Source organism: Astatotilapia calliptera, chromosome 5 (genome assembly GCF_964374335.1).
Source record: "Astatotilapia calliptera chromosome 5, fAstCal68.1, whole genome shotgun sequence".
NCBI classification, from domain to species: Eukaryota; Metazoa; Chordata; class Actinopteri; order Cichliformes; family Cichlidae; genus Astatotilapia; species Astatotilapia calliptera.
In genome coordinates, this window is record NC_137426.1 from 18,655,001 (window position 1) to 18,667,554 (window position 12,554).

Consider the following 12,554-nt stretch of genomic DNA (forward strand, 5'->3'; position numbering starts at 1 on the left):
AACGCATTATTGCTCAGTCTGCAATATCTTTCCCAGAACAAACACCAATTGCAAATAACATACTAAAAATAAACCTGAAAAATCTGTTTAGAACAGCGTACTATGTTGCAAAGAGTGAACTACCACTGGCAAAATTTAGCCGTCTTTGCAAACTTCAAAAAGCAAATGGCCTAGATCTTGGTTCCACTTGCCTCTCACCCGTGACTTCAGCGGAAATTTCAAATTCAGGATCTGACACAGACTGATTCATGTCCTACACAGTTCTTACAAGTTCATAGAAATTTCTGTTCAATTAGAACCAAGTATTTGAGTTGATGATTGTAATTTTTATACAATGTTGTAATTTGTTTTTCAACAATGTTTTGATTAATGTTTTGTTTCCTTTACAATATTATACTTTAATGTATAATATTGTAAAGGAAACAAAACAGGAAACAAAACATTGCTCTCTTTTTTTTATTCGGGCTACTTACATTTATTTTGGGCTACCAAAAACTGAAGAGTCCCTGCCCGAAGGGCTACCAGGGATTTTGAAATATTGAGAGCCCTGAGATATATTTATTTTTTTAATTACTTTTGTTTCAGCAACATTAAATTTAAAAACTGTACTTTTGAGTTAAAATATATATTTATAATTTTAATAAATGACAAATTAAAAAGGCATGAACATTTTTTTGTATCGAAAAAATATCGAACCGTGACACCAAAGTATCGAACCGAACCGTGAATTTTGTGTATCGTTGCACCCCTAATAATAATAATAATATATATATATTCTACTATAATTCTACTTCAAAAGTGAGCAAATTTGACTGTTAGGTCGGTGTTTTTGCTACTTTACATCTGTCATGATGAATGTGTCAGAATCACAGACAGCAAGAAAAAGAAGAAGAGAAAGACAAGGCTTGCGTGCAGGCGGTCTTCAGTGCAGTACTGATAAAGAGGGTCAGTGCTGTTCAGCAAAAAAAAAAATAATAATAATATAATAATATAACCCCAAGCGCGCACCATCGTTCCTATTCATCTGGCCTTCTCTGCTCTAATGGGCATGTCGGTGGCGGGTGGATGGATGACTGGTTCTTGTCAGATCAAATCTTTGGGGCTGAGTAGCTAACACTATACAGGACTATTCCAGGAAGTAGACTGGTCACTGAGAAGGCAAGGTGATCTCACCAAATGTCAACACACCAGCAAATGAAAACGTTAAATTATTCAATATTACTTCAACAACCTTGAATACAGAGCCATTAAATATTTGGCATTTATGCTTAAAAATTGCTTTTATGATTATGACAACTTAATTGTTTATTTATTCTCTTCAAATAATATAAATGAGCAATATTTACTAGTTTACTTGGACTCTGATGCATTTATGAGATTTCAATTATATATACATTATAAAGAAGAACAGGTGACACCCTTTAGTGACCAGCTGCTGTCCAAATAAGAAATAAATAAATGACTGAACAGATTAAGATACATCACAACTGCCAGATACAAAATACAATGAGATTACATGCCTGCTCATACTTAATCCTTCATATTTTATACGTTTATTGATTCGTTTTTTCTAGCTATAGCTTTACAGGAAGTCACATGCTCAGTTAATGAAATAATATATTTATTTTTAGATTTATTTTTGGCATTTTTGCCTTTATTATACAGCAACAGTCAGAGGGAGAGAGAAAGAGAGGATGACAATTGCAGTAGGGACTCAGCTTGCGCTCAACAGATGAGCTACAGGAGCGCCCCCCCCTCCCCGATTCAGATGTTTTAAAGCAACACAAGCACAGCTTTGAGCTGTGAAAATGAGAAATTCTTGCTTAAAGGCACTTTTACCTCAAAGGACTAAATTAGCTGCCATTGAAGTGTAGTGCTGCTGCACATCACACTGCTGCAAATCCTGCTTAACTGAGAACGGCTTAACACCAGCTTTTTATTACCACACACTAATACATCAAGTTGCCTTAAGAACAAAGAACTAATCGTGACCTCCCTAGACTTAAACAATCCCGCCATACATGAATCAGCAGCTGACAAATTAGCAAGCAATAGGTCCCTCTCCTGGCTTACAGAGGCTACAACACACTTGCAGGCATCCTGATACCACAAGCTGGGAAAAGATGCTGAATAGCTATGAAAGAGCACAGAGCAGTGGGTGTTTGTATAGTATGGCTCTGCCTCATGGAAACAAACCAGTTCAATAAATTACCAAATAATGTGCACAGATGGTTAACATAAATATACCAATGTGCCACTGCCACTTGCTATGTTACTGCTATTGATTTTGGCTTATTCATACAAACCCCTAAACAATTTTTCATTAAAGGTTTTCTAATCAGGACCAAAAACTATTCATTAATCATTTGATGTCTAAAAACATTATTCAGTCCCATGTGTGTCTAACACTAGCCACTCCCATTTTTACACTTTAAGTTAGCAAAATGACAAAATAACTCCAGTATGGAAAGTAGGGCCAGAAAAAAAATGAAAGAGGAGGAGGAGAAGCTTCTATCTTCATACCAAATCTCCTCAGACATATGTAATTATCCATTATTAGACCTAACAAATGAAATCCATTTAAGGGAGGCAATTAGAGCAACCAGCCTGAATGTAAGACTGATAAAAAGTCATCAACATTAAGTTTAATGAATATGCAAAAGATCAATAACATTCCTTGCCATTAATATAAATTTCCCTGTGTGCGATTTCAGTAATTTCTCTTTAACATAATGATTCAAAGGTACTTTGGCTGTACTGCAATTTCTGGGAGCAGATGTCTAAACTTTGGCCAAAAGTACCATACATTAAAACAAACAAAAACTGTGGCTTTTGTTGTTTCTATGGGACTGACTCAGCATATGATGAACTGGTGTTTCAGAATAAAGCTCTATATAAGGCATCAGGAGTGACTAAACTGAGAGTGATAAAGCATTCAGTGATTCTTTAAATATTTAAGTATGTCTTTAGAATTGATGTGGTTGTGACTAATTAATGAAAATAACTGTGTTGCTATGAAGCTAAAAAATGTCACACTTGAGTGTAAACTCTGGTTTCACTCCTTAAAAAGACCAGAAAGAACGATTACGGTTTTAAATATTATCGATGTGTCTTTACCTTGGTAGTGCTGTAGCATCTTATGTGATCTGATGTCCCACACCTTGACAGAGTTGTCAGTACTAGCTGCAGCAATACATGTTCCACTGGGATGAAAGTCCACATAGTTTGCATAACTTTTGAGAAGAGAAAAAAAAACAAAGTAAGGCAAAGTAAAGGAGAAACAGTGATTTAAAAGATTTGAAATCCTGGAATAACCCAGAAGGTCAATTCAAACAACACAAAAGCTTTAGTCATTGGTGGAAAGGGTTAATGATTTAAGGTTTATAGTGAGAAAGTTAACTATTTTAAAACACTTTAAGACACATGAAGGCTTTTGTGAAATTTCTTATTCTAAATGTTGGGAACTTAAAAAAATATATACAGCTTTCTCTGGACCCTTTTTCCCCCAATTTCATTTTTTTATCTTATGCAGTGGCATACAGCACCAAAATAAATTAAGCTGTGATTGGGATGTCTCCATTCCTGTTCACCTTAAACTGCTTAGACTTTCAGTACAACTGTGGGTCATGACACCTATAGAAATACTCTGATGATTGGATTCTCTGAGGAGCACTAGCAGATGATTTTGTTGAGAGGTCGAGAAAAAAAACGATAGATGGTGGTTGACCTGAGTCTATCGTGGGACAGGATGTTGATGCTAATCCTGACCACCCTCTGCATCACTTCCTACAGGCAGGCATAAAGTTTATTCTCTAACAGACTCTGCTGCCACAAGGATACAGGAAGTCTTTTATACCTCATGCCATCATCCTCTATAACAATGCTTTTTACTTGGAAGAGAGGCATTTTACATTAATGGTATTATTATCTCTAGTGTTTCAGCTGCTGTAAGAAACGATATGGGATAAAGTGTAGCTCATCTTATTATCATCTCAACACAATAAGCTAAAACTACAGAAAAGAAAGGAGCTCAGTATGTCAGACTCTAAATAAAACACAATAAAGTTAAAAAGAAGTAAGAAGAAAGATGTAAAACAGGATATTAAATGTATCAAAGACTCACACAGCCAATGTCTCATTAAAGTGTTTCAGTATAACAGACTGCACAATGTACAAGGGAATAGGGCACATGTGTAATGACTGAACAGGTGTTCAGTGCCTTCGTCATAAACATTTGAACAGGATAACAAATGGTTAGGGGATTGATTCTGTCAGATTTTTTCCAGCATTTACTGCCGTTGCATCAGTACACTTGTAAGGATTTTTTCTGACCTTACCAGAACACCAGCAGAAAACTGACAAAAATAAATAAATACTCCTAGCTCCTCCTATTCATCATTCAGGTGCTCGCAAGTGCTCACCCTGCATGTTCATAGAAAGAATGAATGCACTCTCTGCTGTTTTTGTCCCACAGCTTTATGGTCTTATCATCACTGGATGACACAATCAAGCGATCGTCTGGAGAAAACCTGCAATAATAATATAAAAAAATAAATGTAAATGATTAATGCTCAATCTGTATAAAATATGTTCAAAAATGCATGGTGTAATGGAAAAGGTCAGATATACACCAGGCATCAGGAATAAAATTATGACCACCTGCCTAATACAATACAATACGATTTTTTTTTATATAGCACATTTAAAACCAGGGGGTACATCAAAGTGCTTCACAGTAAGGAATAAACAGTAAATGATTACACTGAACTGTAAGTCATTAAAACAAGCTAAAATAGAGAACAAACAAAAGCAAGTAAGTAGAGATAGAGAGAAATCATGATTATCCAGAGAAATGAGTAGCGAGCAATTAATGAGCAGTGAGAATTAGTGAGTTGGAAAAGCAAGGTCGAATAGGTACGTTTTCAAGTGTGCTTTAAAAGATTGAATGGAGTCAGAGGGATGAACAGTAGCAGGAAGACTATTCCAGAGCTTTGGTGCTACAGAGGCAAAGGCACGATCACCCCTAGTCTTCAGACGGTGCCTGGGCTGGGCCAGAGGTAACTGACCAGATGATCGTAAAGAACAGCCGGGAGTATAGAGACTGAGGAGGTCGGTGACTATCAAACACCATAATCTCAGTTTTCTTCTCATTTAAAATGAGAGAATTGGCAGACAGCCACTCTGTGACCTCTTTCAAGCAGTCAGACAAACGATTCAATGAAGGTGGCAGGTCAAAAGATAATTGGAAATAGATTTAATAATGAGTTGGTCCCCCCTTTTGCTGCCAAAACAGGCCAGGCCTATTGAGCCATGGACTCCATCACACCTTTGAAGGTGTGCTATGGTATCTGGCACCAATATGTTAGCAACAGAACCTTTAATTCTTGTAAGATGCAAGGTTAGGCCATTTATGGAACTTATTGTCCAGTACATCCACCAGATATTGGATTGGATTGGGATCTGGGGAAGATGAAACTTCCTTTTTTTGGATTATTATTGTTAGATACTGACCAGGAACAGCCCAAAAAAGATGCATTTTGGAAATGATCAGTGTAATTCTCTTTATCTGTCAAAGGTCATAATGTGATGCCTGAAGTGTAAATCTATCAAAATGTCCTAATATGATGCATTGTATCGTGTTAAATGTGTGTCTCATACTTGGCACAGCGGACCCAGTTGATGTGCTGGTTGAGAGAGAAGAGGAACTTTTGCCTGTGTGTTGTCCACACTTTAATTGTCTTGTCATCAGAGGCCGTGACCAGAGTCTGTCCGTCACCAGAAAAGTTAACACTGCGCACAGTGGCAGTGTGAGCCCTGAATACTGTTGACTCAGCCTTCCTGTATGGACACAAGACATTACTTAAGTTTAAAACAAACAAGCAAAACCCAGAAGGTGTTCAGCAATGTGTGTCTTCCTCCATGCTGGCAGAAGGAGACAAACAATATTCAGTAGTTGCTGCTCTTTATGAGTCACCATCATTGTCCTCTGTAGTAAATCTGTGGTGGAATAAAGAACAGAAAAGACAGAAAGATTTTACTTTAACACCTACATGCTTGGCACCCAAAGACGTACAGTCTTGTCTCTGGAGGCAGAGGCCACCAGATGGCCTGATGGGGAAAAGTGGACGGAAAGGACGGCGTCTTTGTGTCCATCAAAACGATACGCTCGCATCTGAGGTTTCATGTTCCAGATCATCACACAGGAATCCATGGAGCCTGTGGCTAGGAGAGGATGAAGCACAGGTGTGAGTGAGAACATCATGTATTTCCAAAAAGGAAAAGACAAAGGCAACAGCAAACAGTTACATCTGAAGGCAAACAGATCATTACCAATTTGTTTCATGTTGCAGCTGAAGTCCACACTTGTTACGGTGTCCCTGTGACCCTTGAAATGTCTTTCTAGGGTTGGATCAGACTATGGGAGCAAACAGAGAGTCATGTCAAAATGTTAAAATGTCCTCATGACTACAAAAGCTACAATAATAAGCAATAAGTTAGACATCTGGGAAACAGAAAATTTGGTACTATTTACTAAGAGCTTATCACTGAAGAAGTGCTATTTCTTCCTCATCACGACTATGTGGGTGTATGATGTGACTAAAACTGGCCTGGAAACATGAGCAAAGAACCCCATAGTTATGATTTGTAGCTAAAATAATGAGGTCCTCTGATTTTGCGCAGTTATTCTTTTTTTACTCTCTTAAGTCTGTGGGAAAATAACACAGAGTAAGTTTCTAACTCTTGTGATATTATTCTGTTATTATATGTTACCTTATATATGTAATCAAAGTAGTTGAATTAGAATACTGCTGTAGATCATATTATACCCTTTAAAATAGAGTGTGTGATCTGTATGTAGTTTAGTTCTCATTATACTTTTGAGTTAACAGAACATATTCACATATTAGTTCATTAGATAAATGTGCATCACTCTGTATCCTTGATCTGCTGGGAATGTGTTACACTGTTTTCTTGACATGCTTAATTGTTGAATCATGAAGAGAAGGTTGTAAGCAGGAGACTCTGTGTCTAAAGACAGGGGAGATAGATAGACCACATTCCACACCCCCACCTTACAGAAAGCAGAGAAACAACTGCCGAGGTCATAACTTAGGCGCTGTAACAGAGAAAAAATGTGATGTTTTGGCTTTTACGACTAGCTGGGGGCCACTAGAGACTATAAAAAGCTGAGCAACCCGTCACCATTTTGAGACATGTGCCTGACCCTCTGGTAGCATCTCTCCCGTCCGGACGTTCTAATGCTCTTATTGTTGAATTGTATGCAAATAAATGATTGTTGATTGAGCATATATACACCGAGTATTTGTCCTTCCTTCAGCCCAAAGATTCAAAGAACTGCGTGTTTTCAACACTCTCCATAAAATCGCTAACAGCATCCCAACTACACACGTAAGGTTTAGAATACACAAGGCACTTCTATGACACCAAAGTAAAGTATGGGTTCACTCAATTAATGCTCTTTCAGCTTTTGATTTTTCAGACATGTCACACCAAACAAAAAAAGAAAGAAAGAAAGAAAGAAAGAAAGAAAGAAAGAAAGAAAGAAAGAAAGAAAGAAAGAAAGAAAGAAAGAAAGAAAGAAAGAAAGAAAGAAAGAAAGAAAGAAAGAAAGATTAATAAAAATACACTGTTTTGGTTTTAGGCTCCTAGAACAGGTTCACGGTCACGACTTAGTATGACACGTGAATGGAAACAAGTCTGTGTTTATGTTAGTAGTAACACTTGTGCTGCTAGTCAAAATGTTTACTGTGAAAGGCACCCACTGTGTGTGATACATCTCATTGCAAAACCCATGGCCAATAATATGTTACCATGGCTGCCTCTGCTATTCTGGGAAAGTTTTCAACAAGATTTTACAAGAAACAGCTGTCGACAAATATGTACACAAAAGCATGCAAACCGATGTTACACCACATTCTGAGGCTCAGCATATTAAGTGACCGAATTGATGCGTTTTGGGGTCATTGAGGTCATTGAAACGTCATGCTAGCCCTCCTCACCTCAACCCTCATCTTCTGAACGGAAGTCACCGCTCTAATACGTGAAAATGTGCATAAACATGCTTATTTATTCCAGATATCATTGTAGTTACTTATTATTATCATTAGCATTTCAAGGCAGTTAATAACAAGCCAGCCAAACAAGAACAGCTGGTTACAACCTAACATTATACCAGCCAGTGTTAGGCTTGAGTGTCTTAAAAATCACAGTTTCCCTTTGATAAACAGTTTGATTACATTCTCATAGTTTAATGTCTGTGAAGGTTCTCAGTCATCCAGGTCATCGTCAAAGGAGCTTGCAAAGAAAAGCGTCTGGACTTCTTTCAGTTGCTTGAAGACGTTTCACCTCTCATCCGAGAAGCTTCTTCAGTTCTAAGGTCAAATGGTGGAGAGTCCAAGATATAAACCTAGTGGGAGTTATATCTATATCATAGTTTAATCACTATCTCAGTCTAACAATGTTCAATCCATTTCAAAGAACGTTTCACTAATGCCAGCAAGATCCTTGCGAGAAATACACTAACTTGTATATCAGCTAGATAAAAACAAAAATTATATGTAACAATTTTGTACAGAAATGCAACTAAAACTATATTCTGTAAGTGGTAAAGGCAAATTACCACTCAAGAAAGTTTTCAAATAAATGAAATAAAATGTTCCTAGGAGTACAATGTGATCTAAAAGTAGCAAGTTTAAATTTATTTAATTTCTTCATATCTGGTTCATTTATATGACAATGTGTCGAATATGTTTAGGCTAAAGTTAAAACTAATTATGCCTAAACAACTATTCCAAAGTTCAATACCTCTTTTTACAAATGTGCAGTCACATTTCACACTACTCCCAACCTTGGGTTTTTCATAAAATATCATTTGTATTTCTCATTTAAAATATAAAATAAAATACTGTATACATAAACCTTTTATATACTGTAAAAGGTCCTCCACGGAGTATAAGACTGTTTTCTCAGTGTAGTAGTGAGCGCAGTACAGCCGCGTACTGGCGCTGTTTCACAGTGTAATTGTTCACAGACTCCAAACGCCGATTAAACTTCAGAGAAATTGAGCAATAAAGTCAATTCTTCGTCACGAGTTAATTAAAAAGTATTAATATGAAGAGGTGTTTTATGTCTTCGACGAACGGACTTTTGTAAACAATGCATGAAAGACAGAAACAACTCGGTCCATTAGGACAAATTTAACTCTGAGTTAAACCTGTAAGGGTGTAGTTCCAAATTCGTGACACAACCGCGTTTTCACCACACACGTTTATTATAGCTCAGGAATAATTCTGGCAATATTATAATTGGTGAAAATTAATTATTCACTAATGACAAACAATTTTATAAAGGTGAAGCTTAGGGTTTTCATAATGTTGGACGGCATTCGTACCGGAAGTGGTGCCTGCGAGGTCTAACTCAGGGGATTTGTCGAAAATCACGGTAGGCGGTTACCAAGGAGACGTTTAGCCGTTAGTTTAGCTAGCCGCTAAGCTAGCCGTTAACATCGGAGAGACAAAACAGGACTTTCCGTGCCACATTTTCTTGTCAAAGTGAACCAGTGTGGCATGGCAGAGCTGCACATTATAGGGCAGATCATTGGTGCAAGTGGTTTCCCGGAAAAGACTTTGTTTTGCAAATGGGGAATTCATACGGGAGAAGCATGGCGGCTTTTATCCGGGCTGAAGGAGGGTCAGACCCAGGTGGATAGCCCCCAAATCGGAGACATAGCGTACTGGAGCCACCCGATCGATCTGCACTACGCGACCAAAGGGCTGCAAGGCTGGCCGAAGATTCACCTAGAGGTGTGGCATCAAGATTCTTTCGGACGGTGCCAACTCTATGGTTATGGTTTCTGCCACGTCCCTTCTAGTCCGGGACATCACCGAATAAGCTGTGCGACCTGGAGGCCCGTGGGCTCCTGGCAAGAACGGCTGGCGCAAATGTTCGTCGGCGGAGGTCCCCAGCTCCTCAGCCCTGACCTGATCTACAGCGGGGCGGACAGATACAGACTGCACACCGAAGCCATGGGGACTGTGGAGCTGGAGCTGGGCATCATCACGAGACACTTTGACAAATATGGTGTCGAGTGTTGAGATTTTGAAATGGCAGAAAGACAGAAAGTAGAAACAGTTATAGATCATATTTGAGTCACTTGCTTTTAGTAGAATTCTGTACTATTTTTTTTTCTAAACTGCACTTTTTTTTTTTTTACAAACATCTATATGTAAATAAAGAAAATATTCTCTTACTGAAGTTGGTTTCTTGCTGATTTGTATTTTTTAATAGAAAACTGACTCTTATTAGCGATATTCCCTGTAATCATGCCTCATTTAATGCTGTTTTCTTAAATGCATCTTTATATTATATTATGTAAACCCACATTTACTTTTTATTTGGGATTTTAAGTTGTACGACTAACAGGATCGTTACTTGAATTAAGTTAAATGTCATTAATAACCTGCTACAAATTAGGAGTGGGGGCAAATACTGATACTGAAATCTATCATTTTGGTTCCACGTGTGATCCATTCACTGGCAGCAAATATTGTTTATCAAAAGATGTAGGAGTTCCCTGCTAGTCTGGCACACTTCACTACTTTTTAAGAAAATTATAAAGTGAGTTATCTTACTTCATATTAACAATAACAACCTCACAAGGAAAGAACGGGAAAGACTTTTAAAGAGTATATTTTTTCCCTTCAGTTACCAGATACTGTGGTGTATGGTGCATGACTGTATTGCACAGAATATATATTGTCATAGTGTCTTATGAGTTACTCTTGGAGTTCATCAAAGAGAGGTTTTGACCAACCTTTCTTGAAAATGAGGTTTAGTTTATGCAAACTTAAAATAAGCTTGTTTTCTTCTTTGTTTGTCACTGGTTACAAGCATCTCTGAATGCACAACTTGTTGAGCCTTGAAGCACATAGGCATACTCAGATCTTAATCGAAAAGAGCACCTTTGGGATGTGGTGGAGCACGAGATTCTCATCATGGATGTGCAGCCGAAAAGTCTGCAGCAACTGCCTGAAGCGATCATGTCAATATGGACCAAAACCGCAGCTTCACATAAAGAATTAAGGCAGGTCTCAAGGCAAAAAGGCTGCTCAACCCAGCACTTGCGAGGTGCACCTAATAAAGTGGACGGTGAGTGTATGGTGGCATAAATTACTCTATCGTTTTTTCTTTTTCTTATAACTTCAATATACTGTAATTACCGTACACAGAATATCAGATTGTTGGCATATTAATTGCTTGTTAGTCACTTTGTCGGCAAAATGATGCATTTAATCTGCAAAGGCAATTTAGATCATGACAAATGAGTGAAACGATACCATTAAACTTTCACAAATGTATCATTTACATAACATATGTGGCTGTCATGACTGCACAGGGCGGTTGTTACATTAGTATAAATGTATATATTACATTGGACACTCAGCAGACTGAGTAATGAGTCACTTTGCTACGACTTCACAGACATTTAATCCAGACTAAGAGTAAAATTACCCTGATTTATAATCTGCTCTCGCTCTAAATAAAGCTAAAACAAGCAGCAAAAAGAAAGGGGTCCATATCAAATAAAAAAATATATGATGTATTGTAATAAATCTACAGATATATCGACCTTTAACTCTTAACCAATAAGCCACATTGTGGAAACCACAAATAAGAAACGAACTTCATCTCAGTGGCTCAAGCAGCAAGTTAAACTCACCAGCGCAGATGTCATTTTTGTTGATATCGGAGGCGAAATCCTGATGGAAGCGACTTGTTTACGTTCGTAGCTGTCCAAGCTAAATGTTACCGTGCTTTCCTCCGTTATTAGGACGAATGGGGTGCAAGATATCGCCTCTTTAGCTCGGTGTCCGGCTAACGCTAGCTAACAGTTAGCTCTTAGTTGCTGACAACAACAAAGTTCAGTTTACGCGCCGCGATTGGGCGCTGAGCAGCTGGTCGCCGCTCTTAAAGGGGCAGTCATCCCTTTAGCAAAGTTTCTGTCGAAACTGTCATTTTACTATTAACGTCAAAGTATTTAAACGATATGAAATATAGTCAAATAAAGTCCACACAGGTTTTACAAAATTATTCATGTGATGCTGTTCCATTAGGATACGTTACGCGGTAAATTCAATATCAGGCCGTTTGTAGTAACTCATAATTGCCACCAGGTGTCAGCAGAGGTACACTAGACAGAGTTGTAAATCAGCTTTATGCAGCTAAGTACATGAAGGCCTGTAACCAAGGCCTAACGTGGGTTTTGCTGTCGCCTGCTTGTGCATTAAAAAGTCTTAACCCTGGAGAACCCATGGGGTCATATTTGACCCCATGGGTTCTCCAGGGTTAAAATATGATCCATTTTCACTCAAGAATATGATATGTGAAGGCTGATGAAAAATAACTGCATTTTACTTTGGGACTGATCAGTCTAAACATGAGCCGCTCTACCTGACCCAAACACAGTGTTTGGGTCAGGTAGAAAATGTAGAAAAAGATAATCTCGGAAGTATTTAACAGAAATAATGACTATG

The 12,554-nt window shown here is 38.0% G+C and overlaps 2 protein-coding genes across 3 annotated transcripts in view; one reads left to right on the forward strand and one right to left on the reverse strand.

Moving 5' to 3' along the window:
• poc1a (POC1 centriolar protein A) overlaps nucleotides 1-12,037 on the reverse strand; it is a 56,627-nt gene extending 44,590 nt beyond the window's left edge. The window contains exons 1-6 of one of the 2 annotated variants that reach the window (XM_026167735.2): nucleotides 11,741-12,037; nucleotides 6,331-6,415; nucleotides 6,051-6,222; nucleotides 5,659-5,838; nucleotides 4,422-4,529; nucleotides 3,118-3,233 (exon numbers count right to left, since the gene is read on the reverse strand). In XM_026167735.2, coding sequence (XP_026023520.1) covers nucleotides 3,118-3,233; nucleotides 4,422-4,529; nucleotides 5,659-5,838; nucleotides 6,051-6,222; nucleotides 6,331-6,415; nucleotides 11,741-11,755 — 676 coding nt within the window. In that variant the 5' untranslated portion in view covers nucleotides 11,756-12,037. Of the gene's footprint in view, nucleotides 1-3,117; nucleotides 3,234-4,421; nucleotides 4,530-5,658; nucleotides 5,839-6,050; nucleotides 6,223-6,330; nucleotides 6,416-9,412; nucleotides 9,553-11,740 lie in introns of those variants that run through there. The other variant, XM_080301246.1, reaches the window with a different exon arrangement.
• Nucleotides 9,588-10,275, forward strand: b9d2 (B9 domain containing 2). The gene has a single exon (XM_026167738.2). It carries the CDS (start codon nucleotides 9,588-9,590, stop codon nucleotides 10,113-10,115), a length of 528 nt encoding a protein of 175 aa, XP_026023523.1. The 3' UTR covers nucleotides 10,116-10,275.
• Nucleotides 12,038-12,554: the final 517 nt, after the last annotated feature.